The sequence below is a fragment of the Belonocnema kinseyi genome, chromosome 7 (assembly GCF_010883055.1).
Source record: "Belonocnema kinseyi isolate 2016_QV_RU_SX_M_011 chromosome 7, B_treatae_v1, whole genome shotgun sequence".
Taxonomy (NCBI): Eukaryota; Metazoa; Arthropoda; class Insecta; order Hymenoptera; family Cynipidae; genus Belonocnema; species Belonocnema kinseyi.
Genome location: NC_046663.1, coordinates 64,810,876 through 64,837,237, shown reverse-complemented (window position 1 = coordinate 64,837,237; position 26,362 = coordinate 64,810,876). Strand labels below are relative to the sequence as shown.

General features: G+C 23.1%; 1 protein-coding gene across 1 annotated transcript in view; it reads right to left on the bottom strand.

Annotated features, from left to right (window-relative positions):
* Positions 1-3,650: 3,650 nt before the first annotated feature.
* LOC117176268 (proteasome adapter and scaffold protein ECM29) overlaps positions 3,651-26,362 on the bottom strand; it is a 73,476-nt gene continuing 50,764 nt past the window's right edge. The window contains exons 21-29 of the mRNA XM_033366435.1: positions 23,906-24,250; positions 23,661-23,817; positions 19,514-19,672; positions 19,306-19,437; positions 14,924-15,233; positions 12,027-12,210; positions 8,768-8,906; positions 8,458-8,667; positions 3,651-4,189 (exon numbers count right to left, since the gene is read on the bottom strand). Of these exons, the coding sequence (XP_033222326.1) occupies positions 3,987-4,189; positions 8,458-8,667; positions 8,768-8,906; positions 12,027-12,210; positions 14,924-15,233; positions 19,306-19,437; positions 19,514-19,672; positions 23,661-23,817; positions 23,906-24,250 (1,839 nt within the window). The 3' untranslated portion in view covers positions 3,651-3,986. The remainder of the gene's footprint in view (positions 4,190-8,457; positions 8,668-8,767; positions 8,907-12,026; positions 12,211-14,923; positions 15,234-19,305; positions 19,438-19,513; positions 19,673-23,660; positions 23,818-23,905; positions 24,251-26,362) is intronic.

The window sequence follows — 26,362 nt, the reverse complement described above, 5'->3', positions numbered from 1 at the left end:
TTTTGTTGAACATTTTAATTTTGACGTAAAATTTACCTAATTCAGTTCAATATTCCAATATTTTAATGAAAAATTCATCTCGTTAGTGGAAAATTAATTTTTTAAACTCAAAATTTACATATTCAATTTTTGATTAAAATTTTATCCTTTCCAGTTGAAGATTCATGTATTTTGATGAAAATTCCTCTTTTTGATAGAAAATTAACCTTATTGGTTAAATATTCAACTATTCGAGTTTAAGATCCATCGTTTCAGTTAAAAAATCATAGTCAAAATTCTTCTGTCAAACATAATTGCATTTCAATTGATAATTAATTTTTGGCTAAAAATTCCACATTTTTGCTAAAAATCCATTTTTCTTTGGTTGAAAATTAATTTTTTAATTGAAAATTAAACTATTACAGGTAAAATTTTAATTGTTTTATTGGAAATTCGTTTTTTTAGTTAAAAATTAATTTTTTTTACAACAAATTTAACTAATCTAGTTAAATATTCCAACATTTTAGTTTAAAATAAATTTTTTCATCTTTAAGTTTGCCTGTTAAATGTATGGTTCCAAATTTCTCTATTTGGGTTAAAAAAGAATATATTTATTTGAAAATTTGTCTTTTTTGGTAAAAAATTAATCTTGGTTGAAAATGAATCTTTTTCTTGAAAATTCAACAGTTTGATTGCAATTTTTCTCTTGTTTATCATTTCAATTGAAAATTTAATAATTTTGTTGAAAATTCTTTTTTAAGTTGAAAATTCTTTTTTAAGTTGAAAGTTCTAATTTTGACATAAAATTTACCTGATCCAGTTAAATATTCCAATATTTTTATTAAGAATTCACCTCGTTAGTGGAAAATTAATTTTTTGAACTCAAAATTTACACATTCAATTTTTGCTTAAAATTTTATCTTTTTCAGTTAAAAATTCATGTATTTTGATGAAAATTCCTTTTTTCGTAAAAAATTAACCTTCTTGGTTGAATATTCAACTATTCTGGTTAAGGATTCATCATTTCAGTTAAAAATTCATAATTTCAGTTAAAATACATCTTTTTGCTGCAAATTTAGCTACTTGGTTTCCAGTTCATTCTTTCGTTAAAAATAATTGAATTTCAATTGATAATTAATTTCTGGTTGAAAATTCAAGATTTATTCAAAAAATTAGTTTTTCTTTGGTTTTGAATTAATTATTTAATTGAAAATTAAACTATTCTAGTTGAAATTTTAACAGTTTTATTGGAAATTTATTTTTTTAGTTTAAAATTAATTGTTTTCACTACAAATTTAATTAATCTAGTTCAATATTCCATCATTTTAGTTACAAAAAATAATTTTTTTCATCCAAGTTTGCTTGTTAAATTTATAGTTCAAAATTTCTCTTTTTGGGTTGAAAATGAATGTATTTATTTAAAAACTTCTCTTTTTTTTGTAAAAAAATTAATTTTGGTTGGAAATATAACTGTTTCTTGAAAACTCAACAGTTTGATTTTAATTTTTCTCTTGTTTATCATTTTAATTGAAAATTAAATTCTGATGTAAAATTTATAATTTTTTTGAACACTCGTTTTCAAGTTGAAAATTTTTTATTTTATGTAAAAGTCACCTAATTCAGTTCAATACTCTAATACTTTAGATAAAAATTCATCTCTTTAGTGAAAATTTCTCTTTTTTTGGTAGAAAATTAAGCTTCTTGGTTGAAAATTAATTTTCTTAATCGAAAGTTCAACTACTTGGTTGGATAATTTACTCTTCTATCAAAAATAATGTTTTTTACTTAAATATCCATCATTAAAATTGTAAATCCATCTATTTGGTTGAAAATTAAACTATTCCAGTTGAAAACTTAACAATTTTTTTTTTTGAAAATTCGCTTTGTTTAGTTAAAATCAATTTTTAACGGAAAATTTATCTATTCCACTTCAAAAATTTATGTTTAAAATTCGTTTTTCAAGTTAAAATTTGTTATTTTTATGTAAAATTGAACTAATCCAGTTTAATATTCCAAAATTTTAGTTAAAAATTCATCTTTCAGTATAAAATTAATGTTTGAAACTCAAAATTTACCTCAAAATTTTTTGGTAGAAAATCAATTTTCTTAGATGAAAATTCAACTATGCCATTTGAATATTCATCTTTTCCGTTAGCAATTCATCTTTTTTGTTGTAAATTAAACTACTTGGTTAAAATTTAAACTCTTCTGTTAACAATAATTTGGTTGAAAATCCGTCATTTGAATTGAAAATTTATCTCTCGCTGAAAATTTAACATTTATGCTTAAAAATTCACTTTTCCTCAATTGAAAATGAATTTTTTATTTGAAAATTAAACTATTCCAGTTGAAAATTTAACCTCTTTCTTGAAAATTAGTTTCTTGTGACTGAAAATTTAATTATTCTAGCTGTAAGTTTACGTATTCAGTTTTTGGTAAAAAAAAAAATTTTGTTGAAAATTCATCTTTTGTTTGAAAATTTTTTTATCTAATTAAAAATTCACCTATTCCCGTTAAAGATTCATCAATTGAATTAAAAATTCATCTCTTTGGTTAAATATTTAACTATTCTTGAAAATTGTTTTTCTTTCAAGTTGAAAATTAAATTTTTGATTGAAAATTTAATTAATCTAGTTCATTATTCCATAGTTTTATTTAAAAATTTATTTTATTAGTTAAGAATTTATTTTTTTCAGCTGTAAATTTACATATTAAATTTTTGATTTGAAATTAATCTTTTTTAGTTAAAAGTGCATGCATCTTGTTGAAAGTTCGTCTTTTTTGGTTGAAAAATTAATCTTCTTGGTTATAAATTCATCTTTTTGGTTAAAAATTCACCTATTTGAGTTATAGATTCATCATTTTAATTGAAAATTTAACTACTTTCTTAAAAATTATATTGTTTTTCAGTTAAAAATGTACTTTTTGAGCTGAAAATTGTAATAATAAATTTTTAGTTTGCTATTTATCTTTTTTAGTCTAAAATGCATGTATTTTGTCGAAAGTTCGCCTGTTTTAGAAGAAAATTAATATTATTGGTTAAAAATTAAATTATTCTATTTTTTATTGAATATTTTTCTTGTTTAGCTAAAAATTCCACTATTGAGCTGAAAATGCATTATTTTCGGTTTAAAATTCAATCAATTATTTGATTATTCATCTGTCTTATTGAAAATGCAATGTTTTTACTTAAAATCTTATGAATTTGAAGCGTTTTAATTGTAATTTAATATTGTATTCACATTAATTTGACTTAAAAGAATATTTTTCTCTGTTTTCGTGAAAAATCTCCATATTTCAAAATATTTTTTATTCAAAATTTTAGAATTTTATAAATAAATTCAACAAATTATTAATTCTAACTTAAACATATTAATTAAATCTGTAGAAACTTTTTCCATTAGAAAAATACTTACTGAGGAACCGAAAAAGGAGATTCTTTATAATAAACTCGCGAAATTGTATAAACATTTCAAGTCATATGTTTAAAAATTATACCTGGAAAAATCTTGAGATACTTGAAAAAAAAAAACCTGCAATTATCAGGGATTTTTTTCTGGAATTTGAATAGACACCCTGGTGTTGTTAAATATGTATACTTAATTTATATTAAGTAACTCTAGTGACACTCAAGGGTAATAAATGTTTTCAAAAAAAAAAAACTCAAATCACTTTAATGCCGCTTTATGTTATTAAGATTACATAAATAAGACCATAAATTATGCCTAAACAGATAACAAAGATTAATTTTAGGTAAAGAATTGAAAATGCTTGCTTTCCTAAAACTTGCGAAATGATGTTAATTAAAAATAGTGCAGATTATTGTTGTAGTATTTAAAAAAAAAGTAAATTGTACTATACACCACATTATGATATCAGGATGACTACATGATTCTGAATCGATTATTTTATGAGATAGAAACCTTGTAAATATCCCGATAGGATTTCGTATCATATGACATTAGAAATGGAAATTAAAAACTGAAAAAACCTCTTTTCCCTCTCGATTAAATTTTTAACATGTCTTTAATATCAACAACCCTCGTACGAATTTCCGGTTGATTATCTTTAGTCAACTCTGGCAGAAATTCTTTGAAGAGGGAAATTATGTCTTCAAGTTGTTTCGTGTTTTTTGTATCAGTCAGTTTCTTCGCAAGCGACAAAATAATGTTGAGGGCCTCCTTCCTTATCCTCGTGTACTTCGAAATACCTGAAATATTATTGTTTATAATAATAATTGAGTATTATTTTATTAAAATATTAATCAGGGCGACCAGAAAATTAATATTTAAAACCAAGGTGAGTTTAAAATAACAAGATGAATTAAACAAAAACAAACAAAAAATCAAGAGAATTCACAATAAATTCAAATAAATTTCTTGTAAAATTGCTCCATATCTCTCGAAATTATAAGGAATTTTTTACAGCCGTATGATAATTTCACGACATTCCATAAAATCATTAAATTCCTTTGGAAATCACTTGGAAATTCCATGCAATTACTGAAATCGAATGAAAATTCCTTTGAATCTCTTAAAATTCTCTAATTTATGTAATAAATCCTTAGCAATGATTGAAGTCAATAAAAAGTTCCTTGGAATTTTTAAAAATACCCGAAAATATGTCAAAGATTTTTTTAATTCTTAAGAATTTATTTGAATTTCTAAAAATGTATTTCGTTAAACCCTCATTAAAAGTAATCTCATTAAACTAATTAAATAAATTGAAAATTCCTTGGAATCTTTTGAAATTTCGTACAATAACTCAAATACTTTGACATTTTTAAAACCCTTGAAAATTCATTTGAATTTTTAAAATACTTTTAAATCTTTGGAAATCCATTAAAATTATTTTAAACTATTAAAAATTCTAAGGAATCTTTTAAAATACTTTTAAAAAAGGAATTAAGATTCCTTCAAATCATTTAAAATCCCCTAAAGTATTTCAAATTCTTTGAAATTCTTCTAAAGCTCTTGAGACTTGTTAAAACTCTTGAAAATTCATTTGAATTTTTTAAAAGTTTTGAAATGACTTTAAATGATTGAAATATATTAAAACCCTAAAATTTTTTTTAAATCTATGAAAATCTCGTCACATTTTTTAAAGTTCTTAAGAATTCCTTCAAAGTTTAAAAAAATACCTAAAATATTTCAAATCATTTGAAACACTTTGATATTTTTTAAAGCACTTAAAAATGCCGTTCAACCTTTTTAAGTGCCCTAAGAAATGTGAATTCCTTCGAAATATCATTAAATTTCTTAAATCAATTGAAAATTTCTTGGGATCTTTTAAAATCTCCTAAAAAAATTTTTAAATTCTTTGAAATTTTTAAAACTGTTGAAATTTCCTTTGAATTTTGAACATACCCTAAAATCTTTTCAATCCTCTGAAATCACTTTAAATTATTAAAATCTATTTCCTTTAAAATCTTTGGAAGTTCATTAACATTTTTTTAATATATTAAGAATTCTTGGGAACTGTTAAATACCGTAAAATCGTTACATTTCCTTGAAATCCCTTCTGAATCGTTTGAAGCATTTTAAAGCCGTTGAAAATTCATTGGAATGTTAAAGAATACCACCCTAAAATCTTTAAAATCCTTTGGAATTTAAAAAAATTTTTGAAACCCATACAAAAATGTCTTGGGATGTTTTGAAATACACTGAAATTTTTGAAATACCTTGAATCTTTTTAAAACACTTTAAAATTCCTTGAAAGTTAAAATACCATAAGATCTTTAGAATCCTTTGGCATACCTTCCAATTATTGAAATCTACTAAAAACTCATTGGATTCTTTTAAAATAACCAAAAGTGTTCCTAATCCTTTGGAATCCCTTTAAAATATTAAAATCCATAAAAAGTTCAAAAAAAGATTTAAAATACCCTAAAATATTTCCAATCCTTTGAAATCCCTAAAAACTTTTCAAACCTCTTGAAAATTCATTTGAATTTTTAATAATACCATAAAATATTTCAAATCCTTTGAAATCCCTAGAAACTTTTTAAACCTTTTGAAAATTCATTTGAATTTTTAAAAACACCCTAAAATATTTAAAATGCTTTGAAATCCTTCAAATTATTTAAAATGATATAAAAATTCTTAGAATCTTTTAAAATACTTTAAAATAATAGATGAATTTTCAATTAAAAAGACCCATTTTTAAATAAATTGGTCAATTTTCAACTAAAATGATGAATCTTCAACTGGAATAGTTGAATTTTATGCCAAAAAGATGAATTTTTATAAAGTACATAAATTTTCAAACAGTTGTTTTAATTTCTAAATAAAAAATATCAATTTTCAACAATTAAACAGTTAAAGTAAATTAACAGTTAAATTTTCATCAAAAAAGATACATTTTCAACCAAAAATAGAATGGTTAAATTTTCTGTTAAAAACCCCAATTCTTAACCAAAAACAAAAGGATTTTCAGCAAAATAATTGAATTTACTACCGGAATAAATCATTTCTTTTTATTTAAAAAAAATCGATTTTCAACAAAACGGTTATATTTTTAACCAAGATGAATTTTCAATAAAAATGATGAATCTTCAAAAACACAAATGAGTTTTTAACAAAAGAGTTTGAACAATATAACGCCTATTTTTTATTATAGTTCAACAATATTTCTTCATTGAAATTCTACTTCTATTCTAAAAACTACTTGAACCACTTTCTTTATCTAAAATTTAGAAGATTTTTTTCATAAAAAAAAAATTAATTTATCACCAAAAATAGAAGAATTAAATTTTTAGTTAAAATAATCAATTTTCAACAAAAAAAAAGAATTCCCACCTAAATAATTCAATTTTAAACCCAAAAGATGAATTTTCTACTAAAAAAGATTTCAATTGGTTCAATTTGCAGTTAGAAAAGTAAGTTTTCAAAAACAATACAAAAAAAGAGTTTTCAGAAAAAGTATTTGATTTTCAACTAAAAATATAAATTTTCTAACAAAAATGGAATAGTTACAGCTTCGGTTAAAAAAATTAATTTTCAACTAAAAAAAAAAAAAGAATTTGCTAGCCAAAGAAATTAATTTTTAATCAAAGTGATGAATTTTCAACCAAAAATATGAATTTTTGATCAATTTATTTTTAAATTTTTAAATAAATATTTTTTTGTTCACCCAAAGAAATGAATTTTTAACAAAAAATAGAATAGCTATATTTTCTACAAAGCAGAACATTTTTTAACGAAAAAGATTACATTTCTATAAAAAAAGGTAAATTTTCCTCAAAAAATGGAATAGTTAAAGTTAATTTTTAACTCAAAAGATCAGTTTTTTACCAAAAATAATTTAATTTTCAGTTAGTCAAATAAATTTTAAACCACAAAAGAAACGAATTTTGAACTAAATAGGTAAATTTTCAAACAGAGAAATTAACTTGTAAACACAAAGATTATGTTTCAACTAAAAAAAAGTATTCTTCTACCAAAAAAAGACGAATTTTCAACAATTTTCACCTAAAACAGATATATTTTCAACTAGAAATAGAATAATTAAATTTTTAGTATAAAACTTAATTTTAAATAATAAAATCAAAGTAAATTTTCCACGAATTAATATACTTTTCAACCATGAAGATTAAATTTGTATCACACAAAACAAAAATTTCGACAAAAAATGGGACATTTACATTTTTAGGATAAAAAATAGTTCTAAATAAGAAAAAATTAATTTTTAACCAATAAGATGAATTTTCTATCAAAATAGACGATTTTATAACAAATTATATGAATTTCCAACCAAATATTTGAATTTTCAAAGAAATTATTAATTAAAAAGAGGAATTAGTTCCCAAGAAGCTTAAGTATTCTCCGAAAAATTCGAATTTTCAAAAAAATACAGAAATTTTTAACTAAGCATTTGAGTTTTCAACTTAAGAGGATACATTTTGAACCAAAGTTGTTGGAGTTAAATTTTCATTTGAAACAATTTTCAACAAAATAAATAAATTTTGTAAAGAAGGTTTGTCATCTAAAACTATGAATCGTCAACGAAATCAATGAATTATTAACCAAGTAGTTCCAGTACTTGACTTTTCACCAAAAATTATGAATTATCGACAAAAAACGTTATATTTGATATTTCAACCAAAAAGGATTTTAGTTTTTTAACAAAAATAGTTGAATTCAACTAAAAAAGATTAATTTTTAACCATACTAATAAAATTAACTTTAACTTTTCGAAAATTCCCTAACTTTATCAGGGTTTCCCTGACTCTCTGGAATTGCCTGATCACCAACAACTCTATAATTTAAAAAAGTATATGTTTATTTCACTCTAGAATGTTTTTGTAAAAATATAGGTAGTAATTATAATAAATATATATATATATATATTTTTTAACAATAAATGCTGAGCATATTTTCGAGAGCATTTTCTAAATTGGACATAATTATTAAAATAATGAAAACTTTAATTTTTCTGCGGCCACCCTGTTAATTTATCGTGAGAAATTTTTCAACTTACTTATCGATTGCCTGAGTATTTTTTCCAGAGTTTCACAGACTGTACTTAATGTTTCTTGATCTTGTGGATTATTTTCTGAGGCGGAAATTTTAAATAGTATAAGTTTGTCTACAAAGAGGTTCAAAGTTGTCAAAATAGCCACTTGAACAACTCGCGTACTGTTAGGAAGTGTTTCGTTGCAGTGTGTTACGAACTGTAAACAGTATTTATCTAAAAATACAAAATCGTGGTTAAAAGTAGAAAAAGTCAAAGATGGGAAATTGTATCAGGAAGAACAATTTTTTTCCTGAAAATCAAAAATTAAACTGACCTTGAGTTTCCTTACAAGAAGGCCAGGCTTTACCCAACGACTCATAAATAGTTTCTTGCAGCTTCATTTTTTCTTCTACTTTCTTCGAGTTCTCCGACATTGAAACATCATCATCGTCATCGGCGTTTTTACTCGACAACTAAAATTGAATTGATTTTATTAAAATAAACTTTTTCAACAATAGAGTTGAGTTTGCAAGTTAAAAAGTTGAATTTTTTACAACAAATTTGAGTTTTAAATCTGAAAAGCTGAATTTTCAACCAAAAATTAATTTTCAACAAGAAAATAATAATTTAAAACAAAAACAGTTGGAATTATAGGCAATAGACAAATTTAAAAAAGGTTGAATATGAATTTTAAACAAATTAACTCATTTTCAAACAACTAAATTAATTTTTAACAAACTAATGCAAGTTGCAAGAACGTATTTTATTTTTCAACCAATAAAGATGAATTCTGAATAAAGAATGTAATAGTTGAAACTTACATCAAAAAGACGTATTTTTAACAAAATAGTTAAATCTTAAATCAAAATAAAAAATAATTTTCAACCAACGGACATGCATTTTCAAACCGAGCTGACAATTTTTTGAACTAAGAAATCTTTTCTAGTCAAGAAAGAACAAAATTTATACCAAATTGTGGAATTTTCGAGTGAAAACGGGAAACTTTCCACAAAACAGTTAAATTTTCAACCCGAAAAAATGAATTTTTAACAAAATAATTAAAATTTTAACCAAAAGAGATACATTCTAAACCAAAAATATAATAGTATTCTTTTCAATTAAAAAAAATTAACTTTTAACCAAAAAATATGACTGTTCTTCCAAAAGATCAAATTTGAACCAGAAAAAAATCATTTTCAGCCAATAAAGATGAGTTTTTAATCAAAAAGTTGCATTTTGAACCATGCAGACGAACTTTTCTTTTAAACAAAACATTTGAAATTTTAATTCCAAAATATGAATTTTCGTCAAAAAAGTTCATTTTGAACCAAATTGTTGAATTTTTTATTTTAAAAAATTATTATCAAACCAAAAAGAAACTTCCTGTACAGAACAGTTGAAGTTTTATCAGAAAAATATTAATTTTCAACATTATAAATAAAAAACAGTTGAATTCTAAATAAAAACAAATTCATTTTTATTAAAAAGAGATGCCTTTTCAACAAAAAATACAGATTTGCAATTAAGATATATTTTTCAATCAAGAAGGAAAAAAATTGTAAAACTTTCAAACAATAATGATGAATTCTGAATAAAAAATGTAATAATTGATATTTCCAGCAAAACAGAAATTAATTTTAATTCTAAAACAGTTGAATTCGACCCAAAATACTAATTTCTAAAAAATATTTGAATCCTCAAAAAAAAATAAATTAACTTTTATCCAAACATTTGCATTTTCAACCAAAAAAGATGAAATTGCTACGAAGAGATGAATTTTCAAACCAAAAAGAAACGAATTTTTAACCAAGGAAGTCTTTTCAGTCCTGAAAGAAAAATAAATCTACCACATTGTTAAATTTTTAAGTGAAAAGACGAATTTTTTACAAAATAGTTCAAGTTTTATCCCAAAAAATATGAATTTTCAACAAATAAACTTATTTTCGACTCAAAAAAATTAAATTTTAACAATTATCTCAAATTTCAACGACTTATTTGAATTTGTAGCCAATGAAGGTGAATTCTCAACAAAAAATGTAATAATTAATACTTAACAAAAAAAGATTTAAATTTTAAATCAAATATAGTTTACTTCCACCAAAAAGGACGAATTTTTAACAAAATAGTTGAATCCTAAATCAAAACAAATTAATTTTCAACCAAAGAAATAAATGTTCACAACATAAAGACACATTTACAACTAAGAAGAATTTTTATTAAAAAAAGAAAAAAGTTCAACTAAATAGTGGAATTTTCAAGATAAAAAACAGAGAATATTCTACAAAACAATTAAATTTTCAATAAAATAATTAAATTTTTAACCAAGATGAATTTTAAACTAAAAATATAACAGGCTGATCTATTAAAAATAATGAACTTCCAACAAAAAAATGACTTTTCTACCAAGTCATAAAATGTTATATAAAATTGTTGAATTTTCGAGCGAAAAAAAATGTTCTACAAAATAGTTTAATTTTCAAGAACAAATTAATTTTTTTACCAAAAAGTTGCATTTTTAACTAAATAAATAAGTTTTCCGCCAAAATAATTGAAGTAAATAAAAATATAGAGGAATTTTCAACGGAAAATGTTTCTAATACTTAATATTCCAACCAAAAAGTTTTTAATTTTAAGCAAAAAAAAACAGATCAATACAAACGGTTGCATTTTTAGACAAAAAAGATTAAATTTCTACCAAATGATGAATTTTCAAAACAAAAGGACGAATGTTGAAGAAAGCAGTTGAGTTAAAATAAATGAATTTTTAATTAATTCTTTATTTTTTAACCAAAAAGTTTTTAATTAAAAAAAAATCAGATGAAACCAAACGGTTGCATTTTTAACAAAAAAAGATTAAATTTCTACCAAATTTCAACTAAATATCTGAATTTTAAACAAAAAGGTGCATTTTCATCCAACTGTGAATCTTTAAAATACAACTATTTGTCCGAAAATTAACCTTTTTGTTTAAAAATTGTATTTTCGGGTTGAAAATTTAACTGTTTTGTAGATAATTCTTCTTTTTGTATTCTAAATTGAAGAAATTGCTTGAAAATAAATGTGTTTTTTTTATTTTTTTGCTAATAAAAATTTATTTTTTTTTATTTGAAAATTTTATTATTTCATTTTTGATTGGAAATTATATTTTTTAGTTGAAAATGCAATTACATCGACTTTTAATCTAAATATAATTTCCAATCAAAAATGAAATAGTTAAATTTTCAGATAAAAAAAATTAATTTTTATTAGAAAAAAAAATAATAAAACACATGAATTTTCAACCAATTTCTTCAATTTAGAATCGAAAAAGAAGAATTACCTACAAAACAGTTGAATTTTCAACCCGAAAATACGATTTTTAAACAAAAAGGTTAATTTTCAGACAAATAGTTGTATTTTAAACAAAAAATCTTTATTTTCCACCAAATTGTTAAATTTTGAAGCCGAAAATAGCAATTTTGTACAAAACAGTTGAATTTTCAACCAAAGTTAATATTTAAGATAAAAGAAACGAGAAAAAAAGGGAATTTTCTTAAAAACAGGAGAAAAGAGGAGAAAAGTCGAAAAGATTGTGAATTCTGTGGTAAATTTACCTTCGGCAGAACTTCCTGGGCTATGTTGTAAATCTGAGTAAATCTGTTGATACCCAACTCGTGCAGCACGTCCGAAAATGCTTTCAGTGCATGTCGACGGTATTCTAAAGCTTCTTTTTTACTCTCTTTGTACAAAATTCCTACGACTTCTTCTGCTAATTTTGTGTCTTTGCGCAACGCTTCTCTGCAAAAAGAAATTGATATTTAATATAAAATTTAAAAAAAAATTATTAAAAAGAAATATCAGTGGAATTCACATTTTTAACAGATAAGTTACTTTTTAACCAAGAAAGATATATTTTCAAGCAAGGATTACTTTTCTGACATTAAGAATGAAATTTTAATCCAAAAGGATGAATTTTTAACAACGTAGTTGAACTTGCGACCAAAAATTATAACTTTAACAAAATAGTTAAATTTTCCCGAAATAATTATATTTGTAACAAAATAGTTAAATTTCTAACCAAATAGTTGAGTTTTCAGTATATACAAAGATGAATTTTCACTCAAATGGTCGAATTTTCAAAAAAAAAACAGATTCAAACTCAAAGATTTGAATTTTCAAAACAAAAAGGCGAATTTGAAAAAAATAATTTCCAACCAATAGTTGCATTAACTACAAAATAATAAAAAAAAAGTAAGTATTAAAATTTTCAAGTCAAAAAGACGAATTTTTTTAAAGATAGTAGAATTATTTCAAAAATATTACTTTTCAACCAAGAACAATGAATAATTTTAACAAAAAGGTTCAATTTTCCAAAAATAATTAGATTTTTTTAATAGATAAATTTCTATTCAAAAAGTTGAATGTTCAGCAAACAAGAATAAGTTTCTATCCAAAAAGACGACTTTTAAACAAAATATTTGATTTTTTATTGAACAGTTGAATTTTCAACAAAAAGATTAATTTTCGTCCCAAAAAGATCACTTTTCAACAAAATACATGAATTTTCTACCAAATAGTTGAATTTTTAGATAACAAAATAATTCTTAAAAAAATGAATTTTCAACAAACTTATTCAACTTTCAAACAAAAATATGAATTTCTGACCAAGAAGATTAATATTCTAGTAAAAATCCGAAATATGAACAAAATAAATATATTTTCAACAAGATTATTTAATTTTAAAGCCAAGAATACAAATTACCTACAAAAAAATTTAATTTTCAACAATAAAATAATATTATTCAATCAAAAAGTTTAATTTTCTACGCAATTGTTGAATTTTCAAACCAAAAAAATGAATTTTCCTACAAAACAGTAGAATTTTTAACATTAACAAGACTAACTTTCAACAAGAAAGAAGAATTTTCAACAAAATAAATAAATTTTCAATACAAAAGTTCCATTTTTGTACTAATAGTTAAATTTTTAATTGAAAAAGATACATTTTTGAAAAAAAATGGAATAGTTTTTCAGTTTAAACAATTTATTTTCAACCAAACATGAAAATTAATTTTTAGTGCAGCCTTTTTGAATAAAGAGAAACAAAACAATTACCTAAAAATAACAGATTGGCCGTTCTAATCGAAAATTTTTCTTTCATTTTTTCGTTTGAATTAATGAAAAATGAACTGGAAATTAAAGCACTCAAGATGGAACTCTGAAATTTTCATAAATTGTAGAGTTCGGAAATTCAGATTCAGTTATGAAAATATAAATTCATGTTATCATTTTCAATGCTCTAAATTGAATAATCAACAAGTAAATTTAAAAATAAAAAAATTATAATATTTTAACCAATTTTAAGCTAGAAACATTCAAACTTGAACGATAACATTCTTTAAGCTGAACAATTTTTACATTATAAGTTGAATTATTTTAATTTTAAATAGTTTAGATATATTTAAAAAGTTAAAAAATTTTATTTCATTCTTAAAAAATATAAATGTTTTTAAATTTTTTCAAATTCGAAACTATTAAAAGTTTTTTCATAACTTCTACATTTTTTAAAAATAATTCACATTTCAAAGTTTTTCAGTTATTGAAAAAAAATTAAAATTATTTGAAAAATTAAATGAAAAAATTAAAATTAAAGACTCTTTATAAATGTGAAAATTCTTTCATATTTGAATATTATTTCACAAAGATTTTTGAAAGATTTCAAATATTTCAAACGGTTTCAAAAGACTTCAAAAAAGTTTGTAAAAGACTTCAAGTATTTTAAAATATTTAAAAGAGACAAGGTTTTGATTTCCAAAGCGAAAGATTCACCAAAATGATTTCAAGGATTTCAAAAGAATTCTAAAACGATTTCAAAGATTTCAAAATATCTCAAAAAGATTAAGAAGGATTTACAAATTACTCGAATTTTTCTACAATTAATAAGTATTCAATTGTTATTTAAACATCAACCTTTAACAATTGTATATACAAATAATTAATTTTTTAAATTGAAAAGACTTTCTATTTTTTAAAAATTTAGTTTTAAATTATTTAAATGTTTTGCGATTAAAGCTTTAGAATTAAACCAGTTTAATTTTTAACGTTTCACCCTGAAAATTCTTAAATTTTAAACGGATGTCTTTCAAGACAAATACAATTTTTTTGTAATCAAATATTTTCAATTTCAAACGCTTTTCATTTTTAATTGTTTCGTTTTTCAAGACTGCATTAAAAATTTGTTTAAATACAAAATTTACGCTTAAAAATAAAAATCTAAAATGGAAAATTTTGTTGAGTAAATATTTTCGAATTACGTATTATAAACTAAATGATATTATAATTAAAAAAGATGAAAATTCAACTAATTAATTAAAAAATTTGTCAAGCGGCCACTCTGAATATTTATATATTAAATTTATTTCTAAATTAAATTAATTATTTTGCGAATGAAATTATAATTTTTTGCCACTTTTTCTTTTAGGACAACAGCACTCAGAAATATTGAACGTACTTGCTGTTGCAGGCTAGAGAAGCAAGAGCGTTTAAAAGGCGCTCCTTTCCATTCCAAGTTCTTCCCGTCAAGCCATTAGTTAAAATATTCAATAAAGTTTCTCTTGCACTATTCTCGATGCTAGGACCTAATTTTGTAGCGACGGTGGAAACGGCATTCGCAGCTTGAGCTTTTGTCGTCCAGGAAGCAGATTCCAAAGCTGATTTTAAAATACCCAAAATGGGTGTTAAATTCTGACGAATTCCAGTTTCCGTTCCAGGTGAAATTTCACCCCAGAGATCTGTCCAGACTTCGATCGTGGGCTCGTTTCCTAATCAACAAAATATTAATAGATTGAAAATTAATTTAAGAATTCGTAACTTCCCGAGTGAAAGGTGTCTAGTGATCTTGAAAAGCTGGAATCCTCTTTGAACTTTTTTTTCAACCTTGAAAACCTGGAAATCTCCTTGATTTTTACATGAGAAGCTTGAATTTGATTTGTTTTCGTATTTTCCGCTTATGAATTATTTCTTTGGTTGAGATCCGAAGAGCCATTTAACTATTTTAGTCTTTTAATATTTCTTGTGATCTTTTAGTATTTTCATATTAAAAATATGGTAAAGAATGTTAATATATAATTTTTTTGTGATATTCAACTTACAAATAATACAAATTATTAGTTAAAAATGTCGATTTTTATTCAGTTTCAGTTTTGAGTGTACACTAGATTTCTGTATTTTAAAAGATTTTACAAATTGCATTAATTGAAAAGATTTCACTCACTGAAATTTTTTCACAAAGGCGTGTACATCAGATTTCAAAAAATTTAAAAGATCTCACAAAGATTTGAAAAGATTACAAATTTTTTTTAATATTGAATAGATTTTAAATAGTTTCACAAGACTTCGCAAAGATTTCAAAAGATTTAACAGCTTTTAAACGGCTTCAAAACACTTCAGAAAAATTTGAGATGATGTCAAAAGAATTTAAAGATCTCACGAAGATTTAAAATATTTCAATGATTTCAAACGATTTCAAACTTATTCAAAAGATTTTACAGAGTTTTAAAATATTTCAAAATATTTGAAAATATTCCAGAAGATTTTTCAAATATTTCAAAAGATTTGAAAAGATTTCAGAAGATTTTTCAAATCATTTGAAAGATTTTAAAGATTTTAAAAGCTTCTAAACGATTTCAAAAGATGCACAAACATTTCAAAGAGTTCAGAAGATTTAAAAAGATTACAGAAATATTTCAAGGACTTCAAATATTCCACAGATTACAAAAGATTTCAAATGGTTTTAAATTATTTTCCAAAGATCTTAAGTATTTAAAAATATGTATACATATTTCAGAAGATTAAAAAATATTTCAAAGATTTTAAATAGTTTAAAAGAACTTTATAAAAATTACAAATATTTAAAAAGATTTAAACAGATTTTAAAAGCTTTCAAAAGATATCAAAAAGCTTTACAAGATTTCAGAAAGAATTTAAGTTTTTGACAAAGATAAAAAAGATTTCACAAAAGCTCGTACATCAGATTTTAAAGATTTCAAATAGTTTTAAGTCATTTCAAAAGGTTTCATAATAGTTTAGTTCATTTCAAAAGATTTAAAACAGTTTAAAAAAACTTCACAAAGATTTCTGAAAGCTTTTCAATATTTTGAAATATTTTAAAAGCTTTCAAATATTTTAAAGATTATCCAAGAACTCCACATTTTTCAAAAAGGGATCAGATTTCAAAGATTTCAAAAGACGTCAGAATGATATAAAAATATTTACAAAGATTTCACCGATCACAAAAGATCTCAAAGATCTCAACAAGATTTGAAGGATTTAAAAAGATTTCACAGGTTATAAAATATTTCAAAGATCTCACAAACATTTCAAATACTTTTAAATACTTCAAAGGTTTTAAATATTTTCAGAAGATTTCATAAAGATTTCAAAACAGAATAATTTCAAGGATTTCAAAAGAATTTAGAAGATTTTAAAAGATTTCACAACGATTTCAAGGATTTCACAGATTTCAAAGATCTCACAAATATTTCAATTATTTTAAATATTTTCAAAGGTTTCAAAAGATATCAGAATAATTTCAAGGATTTCAAAAGAATTTAAAATAGTTTAAAAAGATTTCACAAGAATTTTATGGATTTCACAAAGATTTCAAAAATTACCCACGGTTTCAAGAGACTTTACACCGATTTTTGAAAAATTTTAAATATTTCAAAAGATAAAAAATATTTTAAAAATATTCCAAAAGACTTCACAATGATTTATAAAAGATGTCCAGTATTTCTAAATATTTAAAAGACTAAAAAATATTTCAAAGATTTAAAACGGTTTCAAAAAACTTCACAGATTTCAAAATATTTCAAATTATTTTAAAAGCTTCTAAAATATTTTAAAGGTTTCAAATATTTCAAAAGATTTATCAAATATTTCAAAAATTTCGAAGATTACAAAATATTTCAAAGATCTACAAACATTTCATTATTTAAAAATATTTCAAAAGTTTCAAATGTTTTCAGAAGATTTCACAAAGAGTTCAAACGATTTCAAAAGGTTTCAGTAGATATTAGAATAATTTAAAGCATTTCAAAAGAATTTAGAAGATTTAAAAATGTTTCACAAGAATTTAAATATTTTCACAAAGATTTCGAAAATTACAAACGGTTTAAAGAGACTTCACAAAGATTTTTTAAAGATTTTAAATACTTTAAAAGATATAAAAGATAAAAAAATATTTCAAACGGTTTCAAAAGACTTCATAAAGATTTGTAAAAGATTTCAAGTGTTCCAAAATATTTAAAAGATTTAAAACGATGTCAAAAGACTTCACAAATTTCCGAATATTTCAAAATATTTTAAAAGCTTCTAAAATATTTTAAAGGTTTCAAATATTTCAAGAATTTCACAGATTACAAAAGATTTCAAAGATCTCACAAACATTTCAATTGTTTAAAAATACTTCAAAAGTTTCAAATGTTTTCAGAGGATTTCACAAAGATTTCAAACGATTTCAAAAGATATTAGAATAATTTCAAGGTTTTCTAAAGAATTTAGAAGATTTAAAAAGATTTCACAAGGATTTGAATGATTTCCCAAAGATTTCAAAGAATACAAAAGATTTCAAAGATCTTAAAAAGATTTAAGGGATTTAAAAAGATGTCAGAAAGATTTCAAAGATTTTAAACGGATTCAAAGGATTTTACGAAGATTTTTGAAAGGTTTGAAACATTTCAAAAGATTTAAAAATATTTTAATGGCTTCAAAGTTTTGAGAAGATTCAAAAGATTTCAAAAGGTTTCAATAGATACCAGAATAATTTCAAGGATTTCAAAAGAATTTAGAAGATTTTAAAACATTTCAAAAGATTTCAAATATTTCAAAGATTACCCAAAGACTAAAAAATTTGCACAAAGGCATCCGATTGTAAACATTTCAAAAGATATCAGAAAGATTTTAAAAGTATTCATAAACATTTCAAAAATATCATAAATATTTAAAAGTGTTTTTTAAATGATTTCAAATAGTTTCAAAGTATTTTACAAATATTTCAAATATTTAAATAATTAAAAAATATTGATAGATATTTCATAAGATTTCAACCAGATTTTTTAGGGTTTCACAAAGGCATGTACATCAGATTTCAAAGATTTCGGTTTCAAAAGACTTACTTAAAAAAATTTTTTTTAAGATTTTAAACATTTCAAATAATTTAAAAAGATTTATTAGATTAATAATATAAACGATTTCAAAAAGGTTCTAAAAGATATCAAAATTATTTCAAGGATTTCAATGATTTTTAAAACGATTTCAAAGATTTCAAAAGATCTCAAAAAGATTAAAAAGAATTTAAAAGATATTAAAATTATTTACCTAAAATTTGTTAGTGAATTGCAAATTTTATTTTGAAGTTCGACAACGTCAATTGGGATTAAGAGATAATTTGAGAAATATTCTCGTATTCTGAAATAATCCTTAAAGTAGCATTTTTATTATTTCTAAGATGTCAATAATTTTTTAAATAATTTATATTATTAAAGTTTGCAATAAAATACAACAGTATAAAAATTTATAATAAAAAAAATTTAATGGTTAATTTTTCGAAATGCATAGAAACCCGTTATTTCACTTTTTTATTTGCAAAAAGGAAACCTGGAATAGAACCTTAAATTTTTATTCCCAAGAATCGCTAGAAACCATTTGCAATAAAATACAACCGTATAGAAATTTATAATCAAAAAAATTTAATGGTTAATTTTTCGAAATGCATAGAAACCCGTTATTTCACTTTTTTATTTGCAAAAAGGAAACCAGGAACAGACCTTAAATTTTTATTCCTTAGAATCGCTAAACACCTTGTGATTGTTTAGAATTAAAAAAATAACAAACCTGGCACTTTTTCAGCATGCATAGCAAAAAAAGTCAAAGGCAGTATGATTTTTGTATACTTTTTAACAACCTCCTGATTATTGTTGTTTACCGATTGCAAAGTTTGCCCAATCGCGAGTCTGATGGAGTCGTCTGTAAAATAATTAAATTAAATAGAATCAGACTAAACTAATTAATTTTTTATAAATTAAATAATTGAAGAAAATACCTTCTCTTTCCATGTACCATTTGTTTAAGGTGTTCAACAATTTTTCTACGCTAGAATCTTTTGCACAGCCAACAACGTGGCCAATAGTATTCGCATTATTTTTTCTCACTGCTGCGTTCCGATCAGTGAGACCATTCAATAGAGTTGTCAAAATTTTGCCTGCAAATAAGTAAATCGGCTAATAAAATCAAGTGACTAAAAGCATTACTTAAATAATTCATTCATTCATTAATATAATTAATAAAAATGATTAATAATTAAAAGAAGAAATCTTTGAAATTTTTAATTAATTATTATTAATTATTATTGTATTCATTAATTTACTCCCTTCGTCCAGATTTGAAGCTCCTCAGAAAGCATACAATTTTCAAAGTTTTTACGATAATCAAACTTTAAAGATTCACAATATTAAAACTTCTTCAATTTTTAACTTTGAAAATGACAATGATTTTTTTAAAGAAGTTGGATTTTGTATTATGAAAATATACCCGGTACTTATTAATAATATACTCATCGTGTTTGAAATTTCATTAACTTAAATCTAAAATTATAGTTTTGAATGCTCAATTTTAAAACTGTTGAATTTTTAAAGCATTGAAACTAAAGCTTTTTTGCTTCCAAAGTTTGAATTCGAAAATATTTGGTTTAAATTTTTTAAATTCTTAGAAGGTTTCCAATATCAAATTTCACAATGTTGTAGTTTCAAATTTAAATATTCAATATGTCCGTACTATTTCACTGTTAAATCTTTCAAAATTGCAAAATAGTAGAATAGTAGAATGTTTTATCAAAAGAGATTTATTCTGAACTAGAAATATAATAGTAGACTCTTCAAATAAAAAAAGTATCTTTTAATAAAAAAATAATGACTTTTTAAGAAAATAGTTAAATTGTTAAATTACTTTTCTAGCAAAAGATGAATTTTCAATCCAAAAGGGCGCACTTGATACCCAAAAATAATGTCCTCTCAATCAAAAAACATGAATTTTCAAAATAAAAAAAAATAGTGGAATTTTCGAATAAAATGGATTATCTATCAACTTGAAAATATCAATTTTCAACTCAAAAATATGATTTTTCAACAAAAAAGTTAAATGTTCAACCCGATAGTAAAATCTTTAACCAAAAAAGATTAATCTTTGACCAAAAATATTATAGAAAGTTTTTCAAAGAAGATGACTTTTCTTACAAAAGATGAATTTTTAATCCAAAAGAATAAATTTGCTATACAAACCGTGAAATTTTCAACCAAATAATTTCATTTTCAATCAAATAATAAAATTGATAACTAAACGAGATTAATTCTGAACCGAAAATATAATATTATAGTTTTCAAATAAAAGGATTAACTTCCGACAAAAAATGATGAATACCCAACCAAAAAAACTGTTGTTTTTTCCACAAAATAGTTAAATTTTTAACAAAATAATTCAGTTTTTAGGAAAAAGACACATTTTTAATCAAAAAGAAGAATCTTGGACCAAAGATATTGTAGCTGACCTTTAAAAAAAATTACTTTTTTTTACCAAAGATGAATTTTCGATCCAAAAGGACGAATTTTCTATTAAAAGCGTCGAATTTTCAACAAATTGATAGATATTCTAACCCAAATTGATTAATTCAGGACCAAAAATATAATATTAGATTTTTAAAATAAAAATAATTCACTTTCAGTAAAAAAGATGACTTTTTAAACAAATAATTTGAATTTTTGACAAAATAGTTCAGTTTAAAAAAAAAATAATATAAGTTTTATCCAAAATAGATGAATCATGGACCAAAAATATTATTTCTGATTTTTCAAAGAAGACTTTCCTATCAAAACATAAATTTTCAATTCAAAAAGTTGAATTTTCAACAAAATAATGTAATATTCAATCAAATAGTAGCATTTTAACTAAAAAAACCAAAAAATACAAACCAAAAATATAATAGAAGATTTTTTAAATAAAAATAATTCACTGTCAGCAAAAAAAGATGAATTTTTAAACAAATAATTCGAGTTTTCCACATATTTATTCAAGTTTTCAAACGAATAATATAATTTTTATCTAAAATAGATGAATCATGGACCAAAAATATTATTTCTGACTTTTCAAAGAAGACTTTCCTACCAAAACATAAATTTTCAATCCAAAAGTATAAATTTTCAATCAAATAGTAGAATTTATAACTAAAAGAGATTAATTCTGAACCGTAAATATCATATTATATTTTTTAAATAAGAGGATTAACTTTGGACCAAAAATGATGAATACTTAACCAAAAAAGATGACTTTTTCACAAAATAGTTAAATTTTTGACAAATTAGTTCAGTTTTTAGGACAATAGACGAATTTTAAAATAAAATAGAATCTTGGACCAAAAATATTGTAGCTGTCATTTCAAGGAAGATGACTTTTTTTTACCAAAGATGAGTTTTCGATCCAAAAGGATGAATTTTCTATTCAAAATGTTAAATTTTCAAGAAAATAATAGATATTCTAACCAAATATTCTGAACCAAAAATATAATAGTAGATTTAAAAAAAAAGAATTCATTTTCAGTAAAAAAGATGACTTTTTAAAGAAATAATTTAAATTTTTAACAAAATAGTTCAGTTTTTAAAAAAATAATATAATTTTTATTCAAAATAGATGAATCCTGAAGCAAAAATATTATTTCTGACTTTTCTCATATGACTTTCGTACCAAAACATAAATTTTCAATCCAAAAGGATGAATTTTCAACAAAATAATTTAATTTTAAATCAAATAGTAGAATTTTTAACTAAAAAGCTAATTCTCAACCCAAAACATAATAGTAGATTTTTCAAATAAAAAGGATTAACTTTCAACCAAAAAATATAAACCAAAAATATAATAGTAGATTTTTTAAATAAAAAGAATTTAATTTCAGTAAAAAAGATGAATTTTTAAACAAATAATTTGAATTTTTGACAAAATATTTATGTTTTCAAAAAAATAATATAATTTTTATCCAAAATAGATAAATCATGTATCAAAAATATTATTTATTACTTTTCAAATATGACTTTCCTACCAAAACATAAATTTTCAATCCAAAAGGATGAGTTTTCAACCAAATAATTTAATTTTCAATCAAATAGTAGAATTTTGAACTAAGAAAGCTAATTCTCAACCCAAAATACAATAGTAGATTTTTCAAATAAAAAGGATTAACTTTCAATAAAAAAATATTAATTTTCAGCAAAATAGTCGAATTGGTAAACAAAATTAGATGAATTCTGAACCAAAAATATATCAATCTTAACTATGAAATGATCTTCGATATTTTACCGGAAAAAGGATGTTAACAATGAGCACAATTCCAAACACATTTTTTTCAAGGAGCGAGAACATATTCTAATTCCCGGTTTTCCCGGTCAGTGGCGATCCTGGTGTTGTTTAAAAAAAGTAGACTTAGTATTTAAAAATTTGGTCGATATTAGATTTTTAAATTGTTTATATTTTTAATGTTAGTAAAAAAAATCCAATGTGAACGAGCGCGTTCACTAGAGTGCCTCATGGAATTCTTTGTTTTTGATTTTCTAAATTCTTAAATCTGAAATTTCGTTCTTTTGATGAGACAATGATTCCGTATTTTTCTGTTTAGATTAAAAATATATATATATTTAAAGGTCGCTATGAAGTATTTTACGTCCAATATTTGATTATCCAATGTTTTTGAATTTTAATTTCTACAATATAAATTATTTCATCTTGTGCAATGCAGAGAATAATTTATTAGGATGCCATGTGTCCCTAAAATTTCTTTAATTGAAAAAAAAAATATTAAGGTGGCTTTTAGCACCCTTTAAGTTCCTATTTTATGATAAAGTTGAGATTAATTTGACTCTTTAATCTCAACATCATAAAATCGCAACTTAAAGGGTGCTAATAGCTACCTTAAAATTTATTTCCTCAACCAAAAAAATTGTATGAAAAAAATAATCAAGTATTCGGCATAAAACACTTCATAACGACCTCTAAATATATTTAAAATAATAAATCATTTTCCCATCATAAGAAAGAAATTTTAGATTTAAGGTTTAAGAAAATGAAAAACAATGTCTTTCATGAGGCACCCTAGCATTCATTTACTGCTAGTAGATAATTAACTATATAATATTTAAATCTCAACAAACCAGCATATTGTTGTAACTCTGTTTTCAAATGCGCAGTCGTGAGAATAATAAAGTGTGAACAAGCGACCTTAATTCCGAGTCCTATACTAGATCTCATTATGTCTATCACTTTAGGCATCAATTCCTTTAAAATGGCAGCATCAATATATGGGATGCACTGGAAAATTAATTAATTAATTAATTAATAAAAAATTCGCTCTGTCTTCAACCTAACTGTATAATTAATGTTTTAATGATATACATACTTTCGTAATAGTTTCTGTAGAATAATGGCTTTTAGCTTCACTAGCTCTTTTGCTATCGAAAGCTTCCTGGGTCTCTTGCGAAGTGCAATATGCATTTCGGAAATAGGTGAGACCAGGACTGTCCAGTTCTCCAGTGGCGTTTAATAATGCAGGTATTAAATTGACTAGAGAAGGTTTTAGCAAACTACCAGCAGCTGTCACTAGTTGGGACACAGTTTGCAATGAAATTGTTCGTACTGAACTCACATTGTGAATTATTCCAACATCTATCAAAACTGGCAGCACTGCCTGCAGGACTTCTTCTCCTGCTTTTCCGTGAGAAGCATCACATCGACGTATACAATACTATAAAAAGAAATTTTAAAAAATTCCGTGACAACGCTAGATTTTTTTTCTTGTTGAAAATTAATTTTTGAACCTTAAAATTTAGAATTTAATTTAAAATTCGTCTTTTGTATTTGAATACAGCTGTTTTTAATTTAATATTAAAATATTATTTGTTTGGAATATCAACTGTTCAATTTTTTTAATGTAACCGTTCTTTATTTAATATTAAAATATTTTTTTGTTGAAATATCAACTATTTAATTTTCCCTCTTTTTTGTTTCAATTCAACTGTTTATTAATTAATAATAAAATATTTTTTGGGTTGGATATCAACTATTCCATTCTCCGTTTCAAAATTTATCTTTTTTGGTTCAAAGTCATACTAATTTGTTAAAAAGTAAATTTTTTCGTTGAAGATTTATTACATTAGTTGAAAATTCATCTCTATGACTAAAAATGCAATTATTCTTTTAAAAACTCGCTTTTTTGGTCAAAAATTATTGTTTTTCAACAGAAAATTTAACTTTCATTTTTGGTTAAAAATGTTTTCTTTTTTAGTTAAAAATTCACTTCTTTTGTTGCAAATTGTATATATATCTTTTTTAGTTAAAAAATTCATGTATTTTGCTGATTAATCGTCTTTTTCAGTAGAATAGTAATGTTCTTGTTTGAATATTCATCTTTTTGGTTGGAAATTTAACTATTTTAGTTCAATATTGATAAGTTTAGTTTTTTAAGAATTCAAAAGATGTTTAATTTAGAAAGTTTTTACAAATTATATTAAAAGACATTCCTAAATATATTAGCAATAGAGATTAGTTAAATAATTAAGTAGTAATAAAAACATAATTAATCATTTCTTAAGTTGGACCCTGAAGTGTATGAGTTTGATAAATATGTAGGTCAAATTAATGAGGGTACTATATTAAATTTAATTTAAACCGCTTCAAATTCCTAACTTTTCAAGTAAAAATATTGCATTTTTAAAAAGATAGATGAGTTTCTTACCAAACAGTCGAATTTTCAATTGAAAAAGACCAACTTGCAACCAAAGAGGTGAAGTTTGAACTAAAATAATGAATATTCAACTGAAATACTTAAATTTGTAACCCAAAACATGAATTTCCAATTAAGAAGATTAATTTCTACACAAGAAAGACGAATTTTCGTCAAAAAATAAATTGTCAACGAAAAATTAAATATTAAAATTTTTAGTTAAAAAAAAAATAAAGTCCCACCGAAGAGATGAATTTTCAAATAAAATGATGCACTATGCAATTGGAATAGTTCTAGTTGAAAAAAAATTCTCAACCAAATAAACTTAATAGTTAAAAAAAAAACATGAATATAATTTTTTAATACATAGTCACATCTTCAAAGAAAGCCGGGAATTTTCAACTAAAATGATGAATCATAAACTCGAATAGTGAAATTTTAACCCAAAAAAATCAATTTTAAACAAAAGAATTTAGCTTTCAACGCTTTGGACCAATTAGTTTTATTTTCAACCGAAAAGACCAATTTGCAACTAAAATCATGAATATTTAATTAGGATACTTAAATTTTTAACCAAAAGATGAATATTTAAACTAAAAGATTAATTTTCTTCAAAAAGGTACGGGTTTTCAACAAAATAATAGTTGAATTTTAAACTGAAAAAGAGAAATTGCCAACTTAAAATTATATATTTAAATTTTGAGTTAAAAAATTAATGTTCAACCAAAAAGATTAATTTTCAACTAAAATGATGGAATGTTCAATTGGAATAGTTACATTTTCAGTTGAAAAATAATTTTTAGCAAAAAAATTAATAATTAAAGAAAAAACATAATAATTTTCAAAAAAAATCACATCTCCAAATAAAAAGGTGAATTTTCAAGTAAAATGAGGAATCTGTAACTTCAATAGTTGAAGTTTAAACCAAAAAGATGAATTTTTAATAAACGAATTTATCTTTCGACCAAGTAGTCTTATTTTCAACCGAAAAGATAAATTTCCAACTAAAATTATCAATATTGAACTAAAATAGTTAAATTTCCAACCAAAAAGATGAATATTCAAACAAGAACATTAATTTTCTACTGAAAAAGACGATTAATCAGGAAAATACATGAATTTTTCAACTAAAAA